The sequence below is a fragment of the Centroberyx affinis genome, unplaced genomic scaffold (genome assembly GCF_046629955.1).
Source record: "Centroberyx affinis isolate AG114_WGS23_722 - 3 ecotype Tasmania unplaced genomic scaffold, CSIRO-AGI_Caff_v1 ptg003529l_1, whole genome shotgun sequence".
In the NCBI taxonomy this organism is placed as follows: Eukaryota; Metazoa; Chordata; class Actinopteri; order Beryciformes; family Berycidae; genus Centroberyx; species Centroberyx affinis.
The window spans coordinates 148,823-167,337 of NW_027281473.1; the positions used below are offsets into that span (position 1 = coordinate 148,823).

Below are 18,515 nucleotides of genomic sequence, written 5' to 3' on the forward strand. Positions count from 1 at the left end.
AACAATCGACAATTATTAATTGCAGAAGCTAAAATTGCGATAATTAAAAAAGTATTTGTGCAGCCCTAGTAGATGACTTTACATAGTGTAGGCAAACAGATAACCATACTCTCACCTCATGCCTTCTAGCTTTATTTCCTCACAGCAAATAAAGTTTTCAGTCATGCGATGTAGGTCCTTGTCTCCCTACTCCGACTACAATATATGGGAGGCTTTTGCTTGAGATCTAGCTCAAATACATACTCAGGAACACCAGGACAAGAAAAGCCTGAGGGGAGGACGAGTGCTGCACTTACGTTGCACATCTCTCGAACGATGGCCTTCTCTTTCTCGCTGAGATCCTCCTCGTAGTCCTCGGGAACCTGCTTGTCCAGGTTCTCGTGGACCTCCAGCACCTGGGGGCAGAGGGCTTTTATTTGTACAATCTTCCAAGAACAGGAGGTGTGGTCAGGTCACATTACTATATGAACTTGACTAAAGAGGGACACTAGAGGGATTAAAGAGGATATAAGAGAGCTATCGATGTAAATAGGAATCCGTTTTGGGGGGTTTTGCATCTTCTGACGGCTAAAAAAATCTGAATTCTCAAGTCAGTTTATTTTGGAGGCATAGCAGCAGTGCAGCGGGAGTTCACTCTTGCACAGCAGAGTACGCAGTAAAAAGTGGGACTTTGTTGTACAGCACAGGGATTTAACAAAACTGAGGCCACCTTAGCACATTACAGAACTCTGAAAACATTTCTGCTATGGTGAGACGAGTGGATTTTAACAAGGTGCGTTGGTGAACAGCTAAACTGTAGTTTTCCCACCACATTTTCCCTAAGTGGAATCATTTTTAAAATGTACTGTAACAACAACCCCTTGATCCCGCCCCCCCAGTACCTTCATGGCGTGAACCACAGCCTCAGGCTTCTGGACGCAGGACAGGTAGCCTGTGGCAGGAGAGGACTCGCTGGTCGGGAGGCGCCCCGTTCCCTAGGAGGAGGGAAAGCGTCAGTAACAGCAGCTGGAATGGCATGTTGTTGTGTTGTGTGTGTTTTTCTTGTTTTACAGGCATTGTATACAGTTTATAAGACAGCATACTGTAGTGAGTGACAGGAGAGATGGGAGGGAGAGTGATTTGAACCTTGAATGTGTAGCATGTGTCTTTGCCTGCTGAGCAAGCAGGACACCCCAGTGATGAAATCCTGTTACTGATGATAATTGTGGTTTCTGCCCTGAACTCAAAACGTATTTGAGGCTAAACAACTGCGATAAAACAACAATTTACTGTATTTCACTGAACAGTGGAAGCTTCCAGTGTGTTTTTCCCCCTTTTTTCCAGATTATTTGACATTTCTACCTCAGCAGGCAGTCACACAGTGACACGCGACAAAGGTCGAGAGCAGGATCTGAACCCACAACATCTGGAGCACACGGCGTGCGCTGCAGCCGTGACGCCCCCAGCTTCAGACGGTCCGCTGTCACACTGAGCTTAACCCCACGAGTCACAGCAAACTAGCACCACTTCAGTTCTTCATTTGAGTCACATCCGAGATACCCAGCTCAAAGACAGACATATCTTTTACAAGAAAAGGTTAACCACACTTTCCTCATCAGTAAGTGTTTGGTGCAGATTTAACAAGGGAGATGGCGAGCAGGTAAACTGTCATTTATTCCCACTCAAAAATCAATATATTTAACATTTCTTTTAGCACAAAAATGCCACCGCCTTCATCCCAATTTAAATTGCCCCGTTTCTTGTGTGTGGGGTGTTTTTTGAGTTTGTTTTTTTTTGCATTCACAATGTATTCAACCCTCAGCCAGGTCTGCTACCTGCGCTGTGTGATTTAACCCGGTGCGATGGGAGCAGCCAGCCAGTAAGAGGACCAGGGGGTGTCTGACTCATCCCACCCCCCAGTTAGTTCCAGACAGTGGCTCTCTGTTGGAGGGACACAGAGATCTGGGGGGACAAACACAATGGCTTCATTCACTGTGACCTGGCATCAGGGCCCTGCATTAGACACAGCTCCGTGGCTCTGTTAGCCCGGGTTCAATTCTCCGCTCGCTAGTGATGCGTTTGTCAGCTTGCTCCGTGCCCGCTGGCCCCATTTGAGTGCCAGCGCGAGCCCAACCAACCTAATAACAGGGACATAAAATAATAATCCTCCTATACCCAGAGGAGTGATGTTTTGCTGAAACTGCCCAACAACCACCTTAAAAATGAATAAAACCGCTGGTCCTGCGAGTTATGAACTGACTTGTGCATCTTTCCTCACCTGACAACCACTGAAAACCATAAGGATAACTGTTTGTATTAAAAAGATAAAAATTTGACAGTGAAAGGTCAACAAATTGCATGATATGCCTCATTTAAGAGGAAAAAAAACACTTAAATTATAGCCAGGAAAGAATTTGGGTGGGAGTGATGAGGGTGTACTGTTGTTACAAATTATTAAATCCATCAGCAAGGGTAAGTCTACAATTTTGAGAAAATGATAGGGTAAGAACCAAGAATTTGTCTGCCCTACAATCCACTTTGTAAATACAAACACACTTCCCACTGGCTACAGCGTGCTTCTTTTTGTATAAGGATACAGCGAGACATCTTAACAGCTGGATGAGTAATTTCCCATACAGCTCTTCTGCAGTGAACTTGGAAGTACAAGTAAAAGTATGTAAATCACTGCCGCTCCCATTTGATGCTCTCTTCCATGGGTTAAAGCTACTGTTTGAAATGTGTAAACACTCCCGCTAGCAGTGGGGCCAGGTTTCTCGGTTTATTCTGCGGCGGGGCTGTGCAGTAAAGAAAAGGATTTGGACAGCGCAGAGACACAGCCAGCTCCGGGCCATGTTGACTATTCATATGGATGTACAGTTGGGGACGGCTTCCCTGCATAAATAGGCCTGATTTAGGCCTTGCAGGATGAGGGGAAAAGCAAACGCTGTCAGAATCAATGGTTTGTAGTTTTGGCACACAGAATACGAGTCGACTGTTGAGTGTTTGGGAGAATCACGCAGGCTGGCTGCTTTCTTTCTTTCTTTATCCGTCTTTCGGTTTGTCGTTCTCATTGGTGTTCTCTCCTTCTCTGATATACAAACACACACACACACACAGACACACACACACACAGAAAACAACAGTTCAGTTCTGTGAAGTTCTGCTGTTGCCGTCTGTGGCCCCACATCTCTCATTTTCTCTCTCTCTCTCAATCTTCCAACAAGGGCTTTGTCTCACACGTGGATGAACTCGGGCCACATTAGAAAGCAGCCAATCAATCACCATGCAGCTCATCATGAGTATGTCTCCGTGGAGTCGCCACGACAACCAAGCCAAAATGAGAGGAAGAAGTGAATCACTTTCTAATCACCTGATAGAACAAATTAAAGCAGCAAGAGTAAGTTACTATCTGTACTGTATATGTTATTTCATACCATAAAACATTATATTTTGTGTCAATATCATAAGCTTGTTGAATTTGTGATGTACCCGTAAAATGGTTATCCATATTTTTTTTTGCTCCCGAGGATGAGGACACATTTATTGGAGTCTGTTTCTAGCCGATATGGAATGGATGAAGACTCAAACACCAATGAAATCCATATCCCACAACACAGGGACCTCTCAAGTGTGAATACCTCACAAAACCCAGTAAAATACTAGTTGAATGCATTTGAATAATTGACAAGAAGAGTGCTTTGTTCAATCAATCAAATAATATGCCCAGATTTGCGGCTGTTTAAATGCCTGGCAAGATAAACTGAGCAAACATCCACATCAAGGCTGCAAGAGACAGTTACTGTCTGTGCTGTCTATAAGATTGATTTGGCAGTTGTTGGATGATTTAATGGCATAAATCCCAAATGCAGTATCAAGAATGCATTTTTCAGTCTACTGATTGATTCTAATATCGACAGCTACTCTGGAGGTTTGTTGCGAGTTCTAAGTAAGGTGACCGTGAGTCAATATCATGACCTTGTTTCACGGCATAAACCGCGCTGTGAAATTAAATGCGGGGAGACAACCGTCGAGATAATTTGCCATTTAACCTTCCTCCTGGTTTGACAGACCTCCCAGGAGGGTCAAGGTTCACGGACATTATTGGACAGTGAATGACGTGAAGCTCCTAGAGGAGGAGACGTTGACCTGTGAGCTTAAAACCGGAGCGTGCCGGGTCTGGACGCAGTAAGCCGGGGCCGTCCAGTGGGCCGGTGATTAAAACACAGTATTGATTTTTACACTTAGTCCTCTGGGTAGTGGCATGGCCCGGCTCTGGCCTTCCTTAAGCAGTCAGAAAACAATTACCCAGCCTCTCCTCCCCAGACACTGGCCGGGTCAGGGGTGGCGGTGGATTGGAGAGGATTATTACTTTCATAGCGGGATGCAGTTCAAACAGGCTCCAGGGGGAGGAAGGCAGCTGAGAGGAGCGGAGGGCAAGATGGGAGGAAGAGAGGAGGCGGCGTCACTCCCTTTTATTTTCTCTCCTCATCTCTCTGTCTTAGTTCCTCTTTCCCCTCATCTCTTCCTCCTTTAAGTCTCTGTCTCTTCTCTCTCTCTCTCTCGCTCTCTTTGTCTACATCCTGTCTCTCTCCTCTCACTCTCGCTTTCTCTGCCTCACTCTCTCTCTTCCTGTGTGAATGTGTGTTTCTCTTCCTGCCATGTGTAAGGGAGATAGGGAGTCTGGTAGCCTGTGGAGGTATAATTGGAGTTAGAAATAAAGTGAATTAGAGCTGACTTGACTTGATTTCACTGTGGAGGAACCGGGGAGAGGCACAGCTGTAGTCACCTTGTGTGTGTGTGTGTGCGTGTGTGTGTGCACACGCAATTAGTCCCTGCCTGCTCCCTATATATGGAGCAAAGTGGGTACAAGCATCTTAATGTCGATTTTCGCCTATGCATCTCTTTGTGTGTCTGTCTGAGTGTGGGTGTGTGTATGTGCATCTCTGTTTGTGTCTATGTGAGTGTTTGGGTGTATACGCTTGTTGTGTGCATCTGTATGTGTGTGTGTGTGTGTGTGTGTGTGTGTGTGGGCCTCCTGGGTACTCACCATGTGCATGGCGTCCTGGCGCTGGGGCAGAGAGGACAGCTGGGACTCTGAGTGGTAGAGGGTCATTCCCTTCCTCAGGGCGCGAAGGTCACCTGGGTTACACTGCTGGGCCCAAACATGTGCACCGACACAAACACACACACACACACACACACACACACACAATTAGACTTAATTTCCATGTCAGGAAGATGGCTAGGAACTTGCTTCACTGTGTACCAACTCTACAGACAGGACAGCTCAAACTGCACGAAAAACACACTCAGAGACACACACAGACTGCCTATCAACACTTTATTCTCTCATGTCTTGTTTCCTTCTTCAAGCATGTGGCACCAGAATGGGGGCACTTTTGGCCCCTCCCACTTTGGACACCCTGCCCTCACTTTACCTTTAATTCATGTTAAATCTAAAGATTCACACCAATTCCCATCATTATGGCAACTCAAAATCGATATATTCACGGTTTATTGGCATCATTATGGTAGCCTGAGTGCAAGTACAGCTCAAGCGATGTGGAGGATGATTTTAACTAGGACACTTGATGAGCGTTCACTAGTTTTTTTATTTTTATTGTACAGAAGTTATCAGAACCACAATATTTCACCACTATTTAAAATTCAACAGCTGTACAATAACCTTCTTTGCCTATCAGAGCATCGGCGGTGGCGTGTACAAGACCCTACGGTCCTGTCCGACCCTCCCGTGTTCTTACCGTCCCTCTGACGCTGTTGCTTCAAGCATTTTTTTTTTTTTTTGTAATATTGAATTTGTTGTAGCTTTATTCGTAAATGGCACAGCACAGCAGCGGACTGTATCATGTGCCATCATCGAGGGGCTTTATGCGGGGATTGTTTTCCCAAGATTCAGCCTCATTAGCAGCCAAAGACCACTGGTTCCTGGGGGCAGTAACTGGCCTCGCTCCTCTCTGTAGGCAGGAACACAGCAACACCACTGTTCCTTATGACATTTCTCATGTCACGCACTAGTGTTCCCTCTGCGCACGGCACAGCATGTAAACACACGTGATGCCTGGGAGCATTCAGGCTATAAATAACCCAATGAGCTGTGTGTGTGTGTGTATGTGTCTGTGTTTGTGTCTATGAATGTGTGGACATTGTGTCGTGTTGGCTGCTCCTGTGCATCACACACACACACACACACACACACACACACACAGGTGCACACACTCGTGCGAACACAGAAAGCCACAATTAGCATTCTCTTCTGTCTCTTCTCTCCTTTGATATCCCCTCTCCACATCACTCCTCTGGCTCAGTATCCCCTTATTGTTCCTCTAACCTTTCCCCATCTGTCCCATGGCACTTGGTGATCTATCCTTTGGTTTTCTCCATTCATGCCCTCAATCTGTACCTCTGCTAACCAACAATGATCACCGTGTCCTTTCTCTAGGCTTAGTGTCTGGCAGCAGACTTACGCCCTAAATGGCACATCTGGAGGAGCGACAGAAATTTGCACGACCACACAATCCAGGACATGAACATCAACCAAATGACTAGTAAAATCAGTGAGGGTATCACAGATTACAAAACAAGTATCAAAATAAAGAGTAGTCTTCAATCATGCTGCTCTCTGGCAGGATCGCCATCACCTAATAAAGATTTCAGTTATGTCTAGATTACCTACCTAGAAACGAACCAACACTCCTGACCAAACTCTACTTCTAACTAGGGCTGGGCGAATATTCAATATTATCGTTTATCGTCTTTCAGTGGAATCATATCATGATGATATGAAGATATTTTAATATCGTGACACACATTTCTGCTGTCTAAATTGATGATGACAAGCACATTTTACTTAAAAACTCTCATAAAATGAGGTATGGTAGGAATATTATTTGAATATTTCTGTTTTGTTTGACATCATACCTAACATTACCATTCGGTTCAATGAGATGAACATTAATTTGATTATTTAACGTGATTTTGCATACATGAACCATATTGTGATATATATTGATATCGAGAAAAATCCTTATGATTATCATGATATTGATTTCAACCATATCACCCAGCCCTACTTCTAACCCCCTAAGTCGACCTTGACCACGGATAGAGACCGACCAAGCCGTGTGTTTGCCAGACAGGCCGGGACAGTCGGCCCTCTGCACTCCTCTTGGCTAAAGCACGCGGCCCCTTCCATCTATCCATCCATCAAAATGTTCTCGCCGCTGACGGGAAGGAGCCGTGGACGTCACGCATCATTTCCTGTCTGAGTTACGAGGGGCCGGGGTGATGCCGCCGCGACAAAAGGGTAGAGGGCGTCGCAGCGGCCTCCTTCAGCGCCATGATTTAATGGAATACAGAATCCGAGTAACCTGTGCTAGTCTCCCATGCTCAGACCTTTGGAGACGTTATGTCAATGCATTTTAGAACTCTGCCAGCAGATTGATGTCTTTACAATGTGACGCTGTGATTAACTACCATCTGTACCTTTTTTTATTCTATATTGGCAATTTTTGTGGGTAGAGTCTAGCTTCTAGACTGGTTAAGTGCTTGACAAGATAAAGTGAGTGAACATCAATTAGCTATAACGCAGGAAACCATGTTCAAATAGTCATTCAGTCTCTCTGTCAATAAATCAGCCGTTATTCATTTACCTCTCTCATCATTCCAGGCTCCTGAGTGGACCCTACTGCAGGCCACTCTCGCAAAGTCAACGAGGTCAATTAGCCCGCAGTTAATGGATGGGGTGTCATCCGGCATAAATTGAATCTGTCATATAAATCATTAAATTCTCTGAGTCACACTGAGCACTCACTTGTTAATGATAAAGTGGCAGGGAGCGCGCAGGGAAAGTCACAGAGTGCCTCACACTTCAGTGAGTCTGAGAGAGATAAGTAACGGTTGAAGAGAGGTGGGAGATGGGGAGTAGGAGTGGGAGAAAAGTTAAAGAACAAATCGTGTACAGTGCATGCGTGCGGGTGAGTGCATTTGCACACACACACACACACACGCACACACACACACACACACACACACACACCCCCCTTTGTGTCTGTGAGTCTCTGTTTACACCCCTGTGCTGTGTAGGCCCTTGTTTGCATCTACCTTCCGACCATTTTGTCTGCTCCCTCCCGTCTCCCTTTAGTACATTTAAAAATCACTCAAACCAGGCTGCTTTGGAGGGTCAACATTCCACTGATAAGAAGCTATTGTTTCCTTCAGGCTCAACACAAGTTTCACTGGGCCAGTTTCACAACACTGGAAGTTAGGCAATATTTCCATTGAGGCAGATAATCCATTGTAAATTCCACCTGCTAGTATTGAGACACAACAGTAAGTAGGCTATTGCATAACGGTGACAAAGTAAATAGTAAACTCTAGAAATGCAGACGTTTTTTGTCCCTAATTACTGAAAGCTAACAATTTCAGTCCCAATCTTGTATTTTCATGGAAAGCAAAAAAGTTTCTCAATCACACAAACAACAAGATAACGTTCTTAAAAAATTCATACAGTCCTGCATTCTTCAATTACACTCACACCAGTTGTCGGCCATGCATAATGGATGCCTGGATCTACCTGTGTCGCCCCCGCATCTTAAATTATTCAGCCCACCAGACGTCCCGGCAAGCCAGGACAAGCGCGTGTCATTCATGCACCAAAGCACAATGTAGCATTCATTCACCTAGGGTTACCTAGTACCAAACACCAACTGCGCCTTGCAAAACGGCTTCAAGGACAAAAACAGGCTCCTTGCCAAGACGGGCCACACACAGGCAGAGCCACCTGTGTTTCATTCATTAGCTTAGCATGCTAGCAGCAGATAAAGGTACAGCTGTGAAAGTCCCACCACCGGATAGATAAAAGAGTGAAAAAGCAAAAGAGGCTAGCCCCATTGACCTCAGTAGCATTTCAGAGGCCAGCGATCAGTGGCATTGGAGAAAGTTACCTTCTTGGTCTGTATCTGTGATAAGCTATACCGGCTATAAGCCTGGGGAGAGAAAAACAGTGTTCATGTAATGGTTCATTATTGGCTCTATCAGGAGCCATTATTAGCAAGGTAGCAACTGTAGCAGTCTTCTTAGGGTGCATAAATTATAGTCACTGTAAAAAAACAAACTCTGAGACACTGTGGAGGAGAGAACTTCACACATTTAATGTCACACATTTGAGATTTTGAGGCAAAGCCCCTTGGTGATCTGGACTATTTTATACAAAGTGTTCGGACCAATGAGAGAGTTCTGTCACGCTGATTTCACAGTTGCTTTTGAGTTGAGTTTTTTTGCATTAGACTATGCAGACTTATTCAAATATTGTCTTCCTGAGTGTGTGCCGAGTCCGATAAGGAGCTCGTAATCTTTTTCCCATGTCGCCACATTGCCGCGGTCATCAAGAGGAAAATTATGTGCAGTCAGTCAGGAATGAGGCACCTTCTATACCTGCGCTATCAAACCTCATCAGCACTTGAGAAAATAATTATTATTGAGCAGTATCCAATTGATAAAAGTAAGTAAAAGTTATATTATTATGAAACCTAAATATTGACTATAAATCTTCACACCTTAGCTGTGGATCTTCATAGAAATCTCACAGTCCTCTTCTCATATTCAGAAAAAAATATATACATTATTGCTATGAATACAGAATCTGTACTTGTTGAGTGTACCGCATGACTTCACATCACAGCCACCATTTCCACACCCACCACCATGGTTTATAGTACAAGGAATATTTAGTCAAGGTGTAATTTAAAAGCAGTGTTATTTCAAAAGGAGGTTCACACTGGATGTCCTGATGTAAAACGGCTGTGAGACAATGTGTAGCTCCTAATTGTAGCACTTAGAGCTAATTACGTGGATCATTGAGGTTTCATGTCAGTGATTCCCGCCCACACTCTTTTGCCTACACATGAATCTGCAAGGAGATAATTGGGGAAAGAGAAAATCATGGGAAAAAAAAGGAATAAAGGCTTCCAATTAAAAATCCATTTAAACTGTGACTCCTCAACTTGACAGTCTTGCTTCCAAATGAAATGAGGCACACAATACAAGCTTAAGATCAAACAGAAAGATAATAGATGATATATATTGATGTATGAATATACATCATAATATACTATATATGGAAGTGTATGTAGGAGTTAAATCATTTTAAACACTTTGACATGTTTTCCCTGTGACCTCAGGGTCTATATGCATAAAGTTTCTGAGAATCCTTCTAAAATGCACGTACCACTTTGAAAAATGTAACAACAACTAGAGATATCCTCGGAGTTCAATCATTTAATCCCCACAACAAAATATTTTTTTTCTTTTCTGCTTCCTCTATCCTCAATAAATATAAAAATATGAGATATACGATTTGAATGACTTAGTAGTTAGTCAGAAAATGCTGTGTGTTTCCAATGATGGAGGGTGGGGCTGAAAGATATTGACAAAAAATCAAATTATGATTATTTGACAGAATATTTAAACTGATTCATATCATCACGTTTTTCTTTTCATGCATTTTTTAGAACTTTAGAATTGTTTAAATAAAAGTGATTTTGTTAATGTCAGTGTGCAGGATTTACTGAGTTTGATGAGTATGATGAAAGGTTTTCACCAATATTGTACTTGATTCATAGACTAGAAAGATTACCTGAAGCACTAAAATACCTTGTTTACAAATCCATTTAGTTGTTTACGAATCCATTTTGGACGCTTCTAAATAGAGAAACTAGTCTCTGGTCAGTGTTCCTCCTGTATGTCACACACACCTCCACACTTTCTCTAACATGTGACCTCCTGGTGAACTGAACATGCCACCTCCTCCCTCCCACACCCCCACCTCCACTCAGCCCCTCATCCCCCAAATTCTGGGGAAGTCACAGCAAGGTCAACTTTGGGAGAAATACTTTACTCTGTCACTGTCACTTAATGCCTCTTTCCCCTCCTTTCCCTCCTCTCATCTCTTCTCCGCTCCCACAGTTCGCCTCGGGGGCTAACATCACTGCTCGCTACTGAAGCTTACTGACTCCCCATGAATTAAACATGGATAAACACATTCGCCAACTAACAGGCAGGCTGTTATGAGGGGGTGGCTTCAGAGGGGAATCAAGCAACCACTTTGTCTCATCGCGGCTGCCTATCGCATGTGGCGGCTATGTTGGAAAGTTGTGAGAAGTGTTTTGTTTTTTTTGGTGAGGGTATAACTTATTTTTCTTGCCATTTCATCTAATGGCACTGGACTGGGCCAACAGCGCAACACTTGTGTCTGTAACTGAAAGTGATGGGAGAGTCATGTGTGTGTGTGTGTATGAACCTCACCTGCGAGAGAAGCTTATTGTTATCGTCCTCCAGGATCCGCACTTTAGTCTCCAGCTGTCTGATGTAGTTGGAGGAGGAATCTGGAGGAGAGATGGAGAAGAAAAGAGGGGAAGAGAAGCGATTAGCATTTCAAAGACCACTAAGCGGAATACAGCCAGGCAGGCCCATTGGAGCAAAAAGGACCACAAAGAGCTCAAAAGGTTGACGCGCTCTTTGGGACGCCCAAAAACTCTTTGTGAAAGTGCATTCTCCAAATGAGGGGTTTTACAAGTATAAAGTTGAGATGTGCGCAGTACTTTGCTGATGCCTCATATGTTTATTTGCGATTGGAACCATTTGATCATTAGTCTCTCTATCGCTGCTTTGCAAATCTCCTGAGCTAAAATTACACTTTCACAACCAAACAACAACATGGAGAGGTCTACTTTTGCTCTACTTTTGCCGTGTGTCGTACGCACTGCTTCTCATGCATCATCATACCACCTGACTCTCTGACAGAGAAGAGTCTGAGTCTCTGCAGGTGCAGCAGCAGGTGAAAGGCCTTGTTTGTGCTTGAGGCCATCCACCTAGACAGACCTATACAGCAGGGCTTATCCCAAGAAATAATTCAGCCCTGTTGGCTTTAATGAACTCTGGATTGCCATCTAATACTCCTTTCACACACACGACTCAGGAATATTACTCTATGCTGATCCGGGTCCATCCTGTGCAGGAAAAACCACACGTGTATAGTGAGCTTTTTACAAAACACGTGTGTGCTGGAAAAACAAGGCAGGCAAGGAGTTTGTTTCACACTGAGTTGACCCACGTCTTTCCTGGGTCACTAGTGTATGAAATGGATATCAATGGTATTTTTCAATATCACATCATGCTCTTTTAAGTGCTACTTTAACACAGCGGCCTTCTGTCATGCTTTTCACACAACTGTGTCTATAATGTATATACCTGAGACACAGTGTACATGGCCTAATTGCCTTGCAGAGATTGCAGAATCTGTTGCTGATCCCATTATAGCGACACTCCACATTAACTTGAATCAACTTTGGTGAGTTCAAACCAGGGACAGCAGCTCTCCGAAGAGTGGAGGTGTGATTCGACTCAGTGGGTGGCACAGAACCTGTTATCTAAAAAGGCATGTTTAATTTACAGTGAGATCAAAGCGGAACTACGCAGAGGAACTGCACTCAGGCAACTTGTCAGGAACACACACCGCTGCGCTCACAGCTTAATTTTATTTTGTTTTTCTAAGTGGAAGTACAGAGAAAGAGGAGGTTTGTGGAGTGGAGACTGTGGGAAAACAGTAACAAAGCCAGCGGGGAGGCTGCTGATGAAAATGTTGGGTTGGTGTAAGATGCAGATGAGAAGTTACTGCTCATAGGGATATCTCTCTCACACTCACACACACACACACACACACACACACACACACACACACACGTAAAATCACATCTTGTTGCATCAATGACGCAACGCCTACCTTGGTTTATATATAATTGACCCAAATAAGTCTAACCAGTCTGCTTCATTCATCAAGCTATAGTCCAGTTGAGCAGCAGTCTGCAACCAGGGGGCGCTATTCTGCAAAACTCTCACAGATAATAGCTACAGCCTTGTATCACACTTAGGTGAACAGAGATGGCAGGAAATGATCAGAGACCAGAGTCAGAGTCAAACGCTCTCAATTCACTTGATTCAAAGTTTTCATTATGATCAAATTGAACTGAAAGTTGATTGCCTCCAAAACTGTCAGATATCTACTAAGATAAAATCCTTTTCAAAAGCAAAACACTGATCCATCTCCCAAGCCCTGAAAGTAGATAGGAGTGAATGACAGTTGGCCCAGCAGGGTCCTATTTGTGGTCATTAGCCCCTTGACTCTTTAGGAGAGGTAACTGTGGCAGACAGTGGTGTCAGTTGGCTGGTTAGATGATGGTTGGACAGCTAGATGAGGAGGCCGCAGTAGCCAGAGCTGCTAATCCTCTCTTCCTGCCTTGTGACCCTCTAATCTGGATTCATCTGCTGGCCTGACCTGCGGCCAGATCTCAAGCCGATTACGATGAAGGCTCCTCAGCCTTCAGTCATCGCAGCCACGCTATAACAACAAAGACAGACTGAGAAACCTCAAACACAGGGAAAGGAAGGAAAACAAAAGCCCACTGCTGCTGTTTTTTCAGTGAGTGTTGTGTTTCTTTTCAGATTACTAAAAGGAGGTGGAGATTCCTCCATCTGTAATCCAATAACCTCTCGTAATCTGAATCTATCAGGCTCCTTCTCATCTCTTTAGCAGCAATTAATTAAAAAAAGGAGCTCACTAGATCCAGGTCAGAATCAAAATCACTGTGCTTCCATTTATATTTACATGTGCCGGGAATTTAGCCTGGTGAATTGGTGCCACACAGGGCAAAAATAGCCAACACATGCATAGGGACTAATTACATTTTTAAAGAGGAGGATGAGGAAAGAGAAGATGAGAAGTAGAAGAAAATGAAACCAAAGAATTAACACACCGATGGAATGGTTTGCAAGGTTGCAAGGTCATAGCATTCCAATAAGGATGAGGTCATATGTCATCACATATATAAACATCATATACTGAAATTCAATATATCGCAATACAAAAATGTGACATACATATGGTGGGGCAAAAAAATGAATGGCTTGCCCATCACCATTTCACAAGCTTTCCTTCCAAATTATATTATTTGCACTTTGTAATGGCATTTTTTAATTGTTTACATTCTAGCAAGCCGATGCCATTGCTAGAAAGAGTTGTGGCTCAGAAATAAACAGAATTCTGCACAGTCATTTGTTGTCATTGAACCTTTATTTATTACATCGTATCATGGCTGTATTGAATTGTGAAGCCCATAACGCGTATCGAATCGTATCGTGAGATAAGCATATCGTCCCATCCATTCCAAACATACAGCTAATACATAGCTAATACACAGTATACAGCCTCTACTAGTCCAGAGAAAGAGTTGGCCCAAAGGGAGGAATCCCACCGCTCTGAGCTGTGTGAGTCTACAGGCTGAGAAGCTGAGAAGCTGAGAAGCCTCAGATACCACCGTACCATCTCTCTCTCTCTCTCCCTCTCCCCCATCTCTAAGCCTTTGATGTGTTGCAGGGGTTAGAGATGTTAAAACCTGAGAGAGAGTGAGCGCATCACTTCAGCATCACACGTGACATGTGATTAAGTGGTCCTGCTTAAATATGTGCAGATCTGTGAAGTGAATCTATGAAGTGCACATTTAGTAGGAACACATGACAAGCGCAAAATGCCTGTACACCCACACACACACACACACACACACACACACACACACATGCACAAAAGCCGGAGGGATCTGGAGGGAGAATCCAGCCGCCCCCTCTCTTTAACACCCGGCTCCTGAGACCCATCCTGGAGGGAGAGGGGTCAGGCAATTAAACCATTCCCTGGCTCCCCTGCCATTCCTCCATCCTTTTATCCCTCTATCCCTCCAGCTCGGGGGGGGAAGCTAGAGATCATACAGGGATCGCATAGCCGAGCCAAAATAATTACCTCGCGAAACTACAGCGACCCAGCCCCATGCAACTACTCCTTTATCCACAACAAGCACCGGGGGAGAGTGGTGATTATTACTTATGCATAACCTGAATGTAGTCTGGAGAGTTGATACAGCGAGTACAAGCAGCTAGGAAGTAAAGGCTTTAACAATGATGTCCAACTAAGCAATAAACAATACATCCCCAGAGAGAGAGAGAGAGAGAGAGAGAGAGAGGGGGAGAGAGAGAGAGAGAAAGGGGGGGAAGGGGACTCACAGAGGGAAACCTTGTCCTTACACAATCTCATGTGAGCTATTTTTACCTCTGTGCAAGTGTTGTTTATCCAGTAAAATGAGCTGATGTATCTTTACGTGAGATTATGTGTGTGTGTGTGTGTGTGTATACGAGACAAAATGTGACGTAGACAATGGCGCGAGTCTGTCCCTCTCCCTCCGCACGTCACTTTCTATCTCATCAGTGCCACTGTGACCCACTTCCAACAGCCACTCCCTCCTTCACTCCACTCTACTTCTCTCCCTCTCTCTCTCTCTCCTTCCCTTTCATCGTGTCCCTCTACTTTAACTTCTCTCTTGTCTTCATTTTACCTTCTTAAAGTAATACGCCACGTTTTTGGGAGACGTGGACATATTTAGTGATGCGGACATAGACACCAAAATCATCCATGTGTCCCCAAGTAGATCATTCGCTCTGGTGCTCCATGCTAACATTTTGTTTTTTAATTATATGGCCTGAAGATTCTTAACTGTTTAAAAATGACATATCATTAAAGTCAATAGTGCTGATGTAGGCATATTTATTTCTGGAACTATTTCAGGTGAGCAGCCACGTATTTATCTGCTGTGCAGTAGTATTTTAGCTCACTGCATTCACTTCCTATCATATTTAGTGTAAATTTGACCAATCTTTTACACAAAACTGCCGCATATCAGTTAAAATGTTTTACTATTTAGCGGCTACAAGTTCTCTTTTCTCTCTTTTGAGATTGTGCTTGTCGCCCACTATCAATCAACATAGTTTATAATAAAGAATTAGGATGGAGCACCAAAGCAAACAATCTACAGACAATTTATGGATTCTTTTTTGCATCTATATTCTCATAACGTAATGGATAAGTTGATCAAAAATGCTCCCCAAGCTCCCAAAAACTTGGTGCATTCCTTTAAAGATATTTGACTTCTTTTTCTGTCTCTTCTTTGCTCCACACCTCCTATCCATCTCTCCATCACAGCTCGCATCTCCCTCCGTCTACACCATTTCTCTTAGTTATACAGGGTGTCTGCAAGTTTCATCAAGTTAAATTTGAGATTTTTAAGACCTTTTTAGTGCCAGTTGGAATGAACCACAAGACCAATTTTCCAACTGAAATGAACATGAAAATGAAAGCAACTTCAGACCTATCAGAGCATAAAACTGGATGACTAGGCTGGTGTGTCACTGGGAAAAAGAAACCACAGCATTTTTAAGATCTGTAAAACTGAATTTAAACTGACTTAAAATGCTTTATTTAACCCTATTATAGACATTTCACAGCCACGATTTTAGATCATATAATTTAAGACATTTTAAGACTTTTTTCAGTCTTCCCTTCCTATTCTTCCATTAACCCTGTTTGCCTATCAATCTCTACACACTAACTTGTCAGTGTTGATTTAACTCTGAAAGTGTTAAAATGGACTCATACATAAACACTAGCAGTGTTTATGAGTCCAATCAACACTCATTTACACTGGAAAATGTCTCCATTCCTCATAGCATACATTCCTGTGCGTGCTTCCTCTCTTTAACCCGCCCTCTCTATAAATCCGTCAGCTCCCAGTATGGGGCAGTGGGTGGGACTGGGATTACTGGAGGTCAAGGCAGGCCATTCTTAGAGCAGCAGGTTGGGAAGCACAGGAGGGAAGCATGGAGTCAGGCATGCTGGAAGGGGGTGTTGCAACAAGCAGAGGGGGGGGGGTAGTCTTGAAATTGGACCACACGTGTATAAATTTACACTGGGCATTCAGCTGATACTGATGGGAGTGCAACAATTAGAGCAAAACCAGCCTCCTCGCTGCTGACTCCAAGGTCTTTGCTACATCAAAGCAGCTTTGGTAGAAGAGTATGGTTAAAAAGGACCAGGCTTTGGAATCCCCTTACGTTTTCAAGTCAGATCCCATGGCTGTTTAGAAGCCTGCAGTGCATTGAAATCACTCCGCTTTTTATTATTCCTGGCTCGGCTTTGGCTTTCATCTCCTATTCACAGCTGTATCACTGTGTTTTAGCACCGAGACATGGATGTTCTCTCGACGACGTGTGTGTGTGTGTGTGTGTGGAGTATGAATGAGTGCTTATGTGCAGCATGTGTAAGATAGGGGAGTGCATGCGGGGTGTGTGGGTGTGTAAGCCGAGTGTGTGAGTGTGTGGGAGGGAGCGAGAGAGAGAGAGACACACACAGAGAGAGAGAGAGAGAGAGAGAGAAAGAGAGAGAGAGAGAGAGAGGGAGAGGGAGAGAGAGAGAGAGAGAGACAGAGAGAGAGGGGGGATTTTGAAACCCATCTGTGATTAAGTGTGTGTGTGTATATGTGTGACTGTGTGTGTGTGTGTGTGTGTGTGTGTGTGTGTGTGTGTGTGTGTGTTCAAGGCGGGAGGTTGGGTCAATTACCTCAAGATGTTGAAGAAAGAGGAGAAACAGTCTAAACAGTCTCTCCCACTCTCTTTCTCTGCAGCAACACCCAAGTCAGAATACAGTACATTCCATGTAATCTGACCTCACTGGCTGCAGAAAGTCCAATCTGTCAGGCAATAACTTCTTCATTAAACAGAGACTTCGAAGTACGCTAGATAGAACATACCAGAACCATGCCGGGATGGAGAACCAGAACTGAGGGACACTTAAGGCTTTTTGATGCTGACAAAAGGGTGGCATAGGAGGAATAGAAGAGAGAAAGAGAAGGGGGAAGAGGAAGGCAGAGAGGAAGCAGAAAAAAACAGAGAATAAAAAGATATTTGAAGAGAAGGGAGGCACCGTTGCCAGGGGTCAGGGCTTGGCGCCAGTCAGGTGAACGAGGTTCAATGATGTTTTCCTGAGAGGAAGTGTTTGATTGCCGTTCCATATTTTCTACTGTCAGAGGAACATTGTCAAGGGCGGGCATGCCCACACACACACACACACACACACACACTAAACATGCCACAGAGCTGTAGAGGAATGGTGTTTGTGTATATACAGTATGTGTAGGTATGTTTGTGTTGCGCACTGTATATCTGTGCACTCTGCATGGGTTTATGTGCCTCTACACTTGCATATAAACCTGCAACCCCACCTGTTTCTCTGTGTGTTTGTGTGTGTGTGTGCATGTGCTTGGCCAGCATGCCTGCATGTATGTGTGCCTCCTCTGCTTGGCTGCCCAGTGCTCGGTCATAGCCAGGGCAAGCCGACCAGAGGAGCAGAGAGGAACAAGTTAAGTGGGCATCCATGCTGCATTAATGAGGGGGATGGCAGAACCTGGCAACCCAAGCACGTAAACCACGGGCCCCTGGAAGGGCTTCAAAGGCTCGGCTGGCTCATCAGCTGGCGGGGAGCTAACCCCATCTGACAAGACATGGCACCCGCTCTGAGGGAGAGAGGGAGAGAACGCCTCACCTCCCCACGCACTGTGGAGTGTGTGCATGTGTGAATCCAAGGA

At 44.2% G+C, this 18,515-nt stretch overlaps 1 protein-coding gene across 2 annotated transcripts in view; it reads right to left on the bottom strand.

The window, feature by feature from the left end:
- ccdc85cb (coiled-coil domain containing 85C, b) overlaps positions 1–18,515 on the bottom strand; it is a 51,584-nt gene that overhangs the window by 3,562 nt on the left and 29,507 nt on the right. The window contains exons 2-6 of one of the 2 annotated variants that reach the window (XM_071539867.1): positions 11,302–11,381; positions 8,943–8,984; positions 5,027–5,128; positions 882–974; positions 297–395 (exon numbers count right to left, since the gene is read on the bottom strand). In XM_071539867.1, coding sequence (XP_071395968.1) covers positions 297–395; positions 882–974; positions 5,027–5,128; positions 8,943–8,984; positions 11,302–11,381 — 416 coding nt within the window. Of the gene's footprint in view, positions 1–296; positions 396–881; positions 975–5,026; positions 5,132–8,942; positions 8,985–11,301; positions 11,382–18,515 lie in introns of both variants that reach the window. The other variant, XM_071539866.1, reaches the window with a different exon arrangement.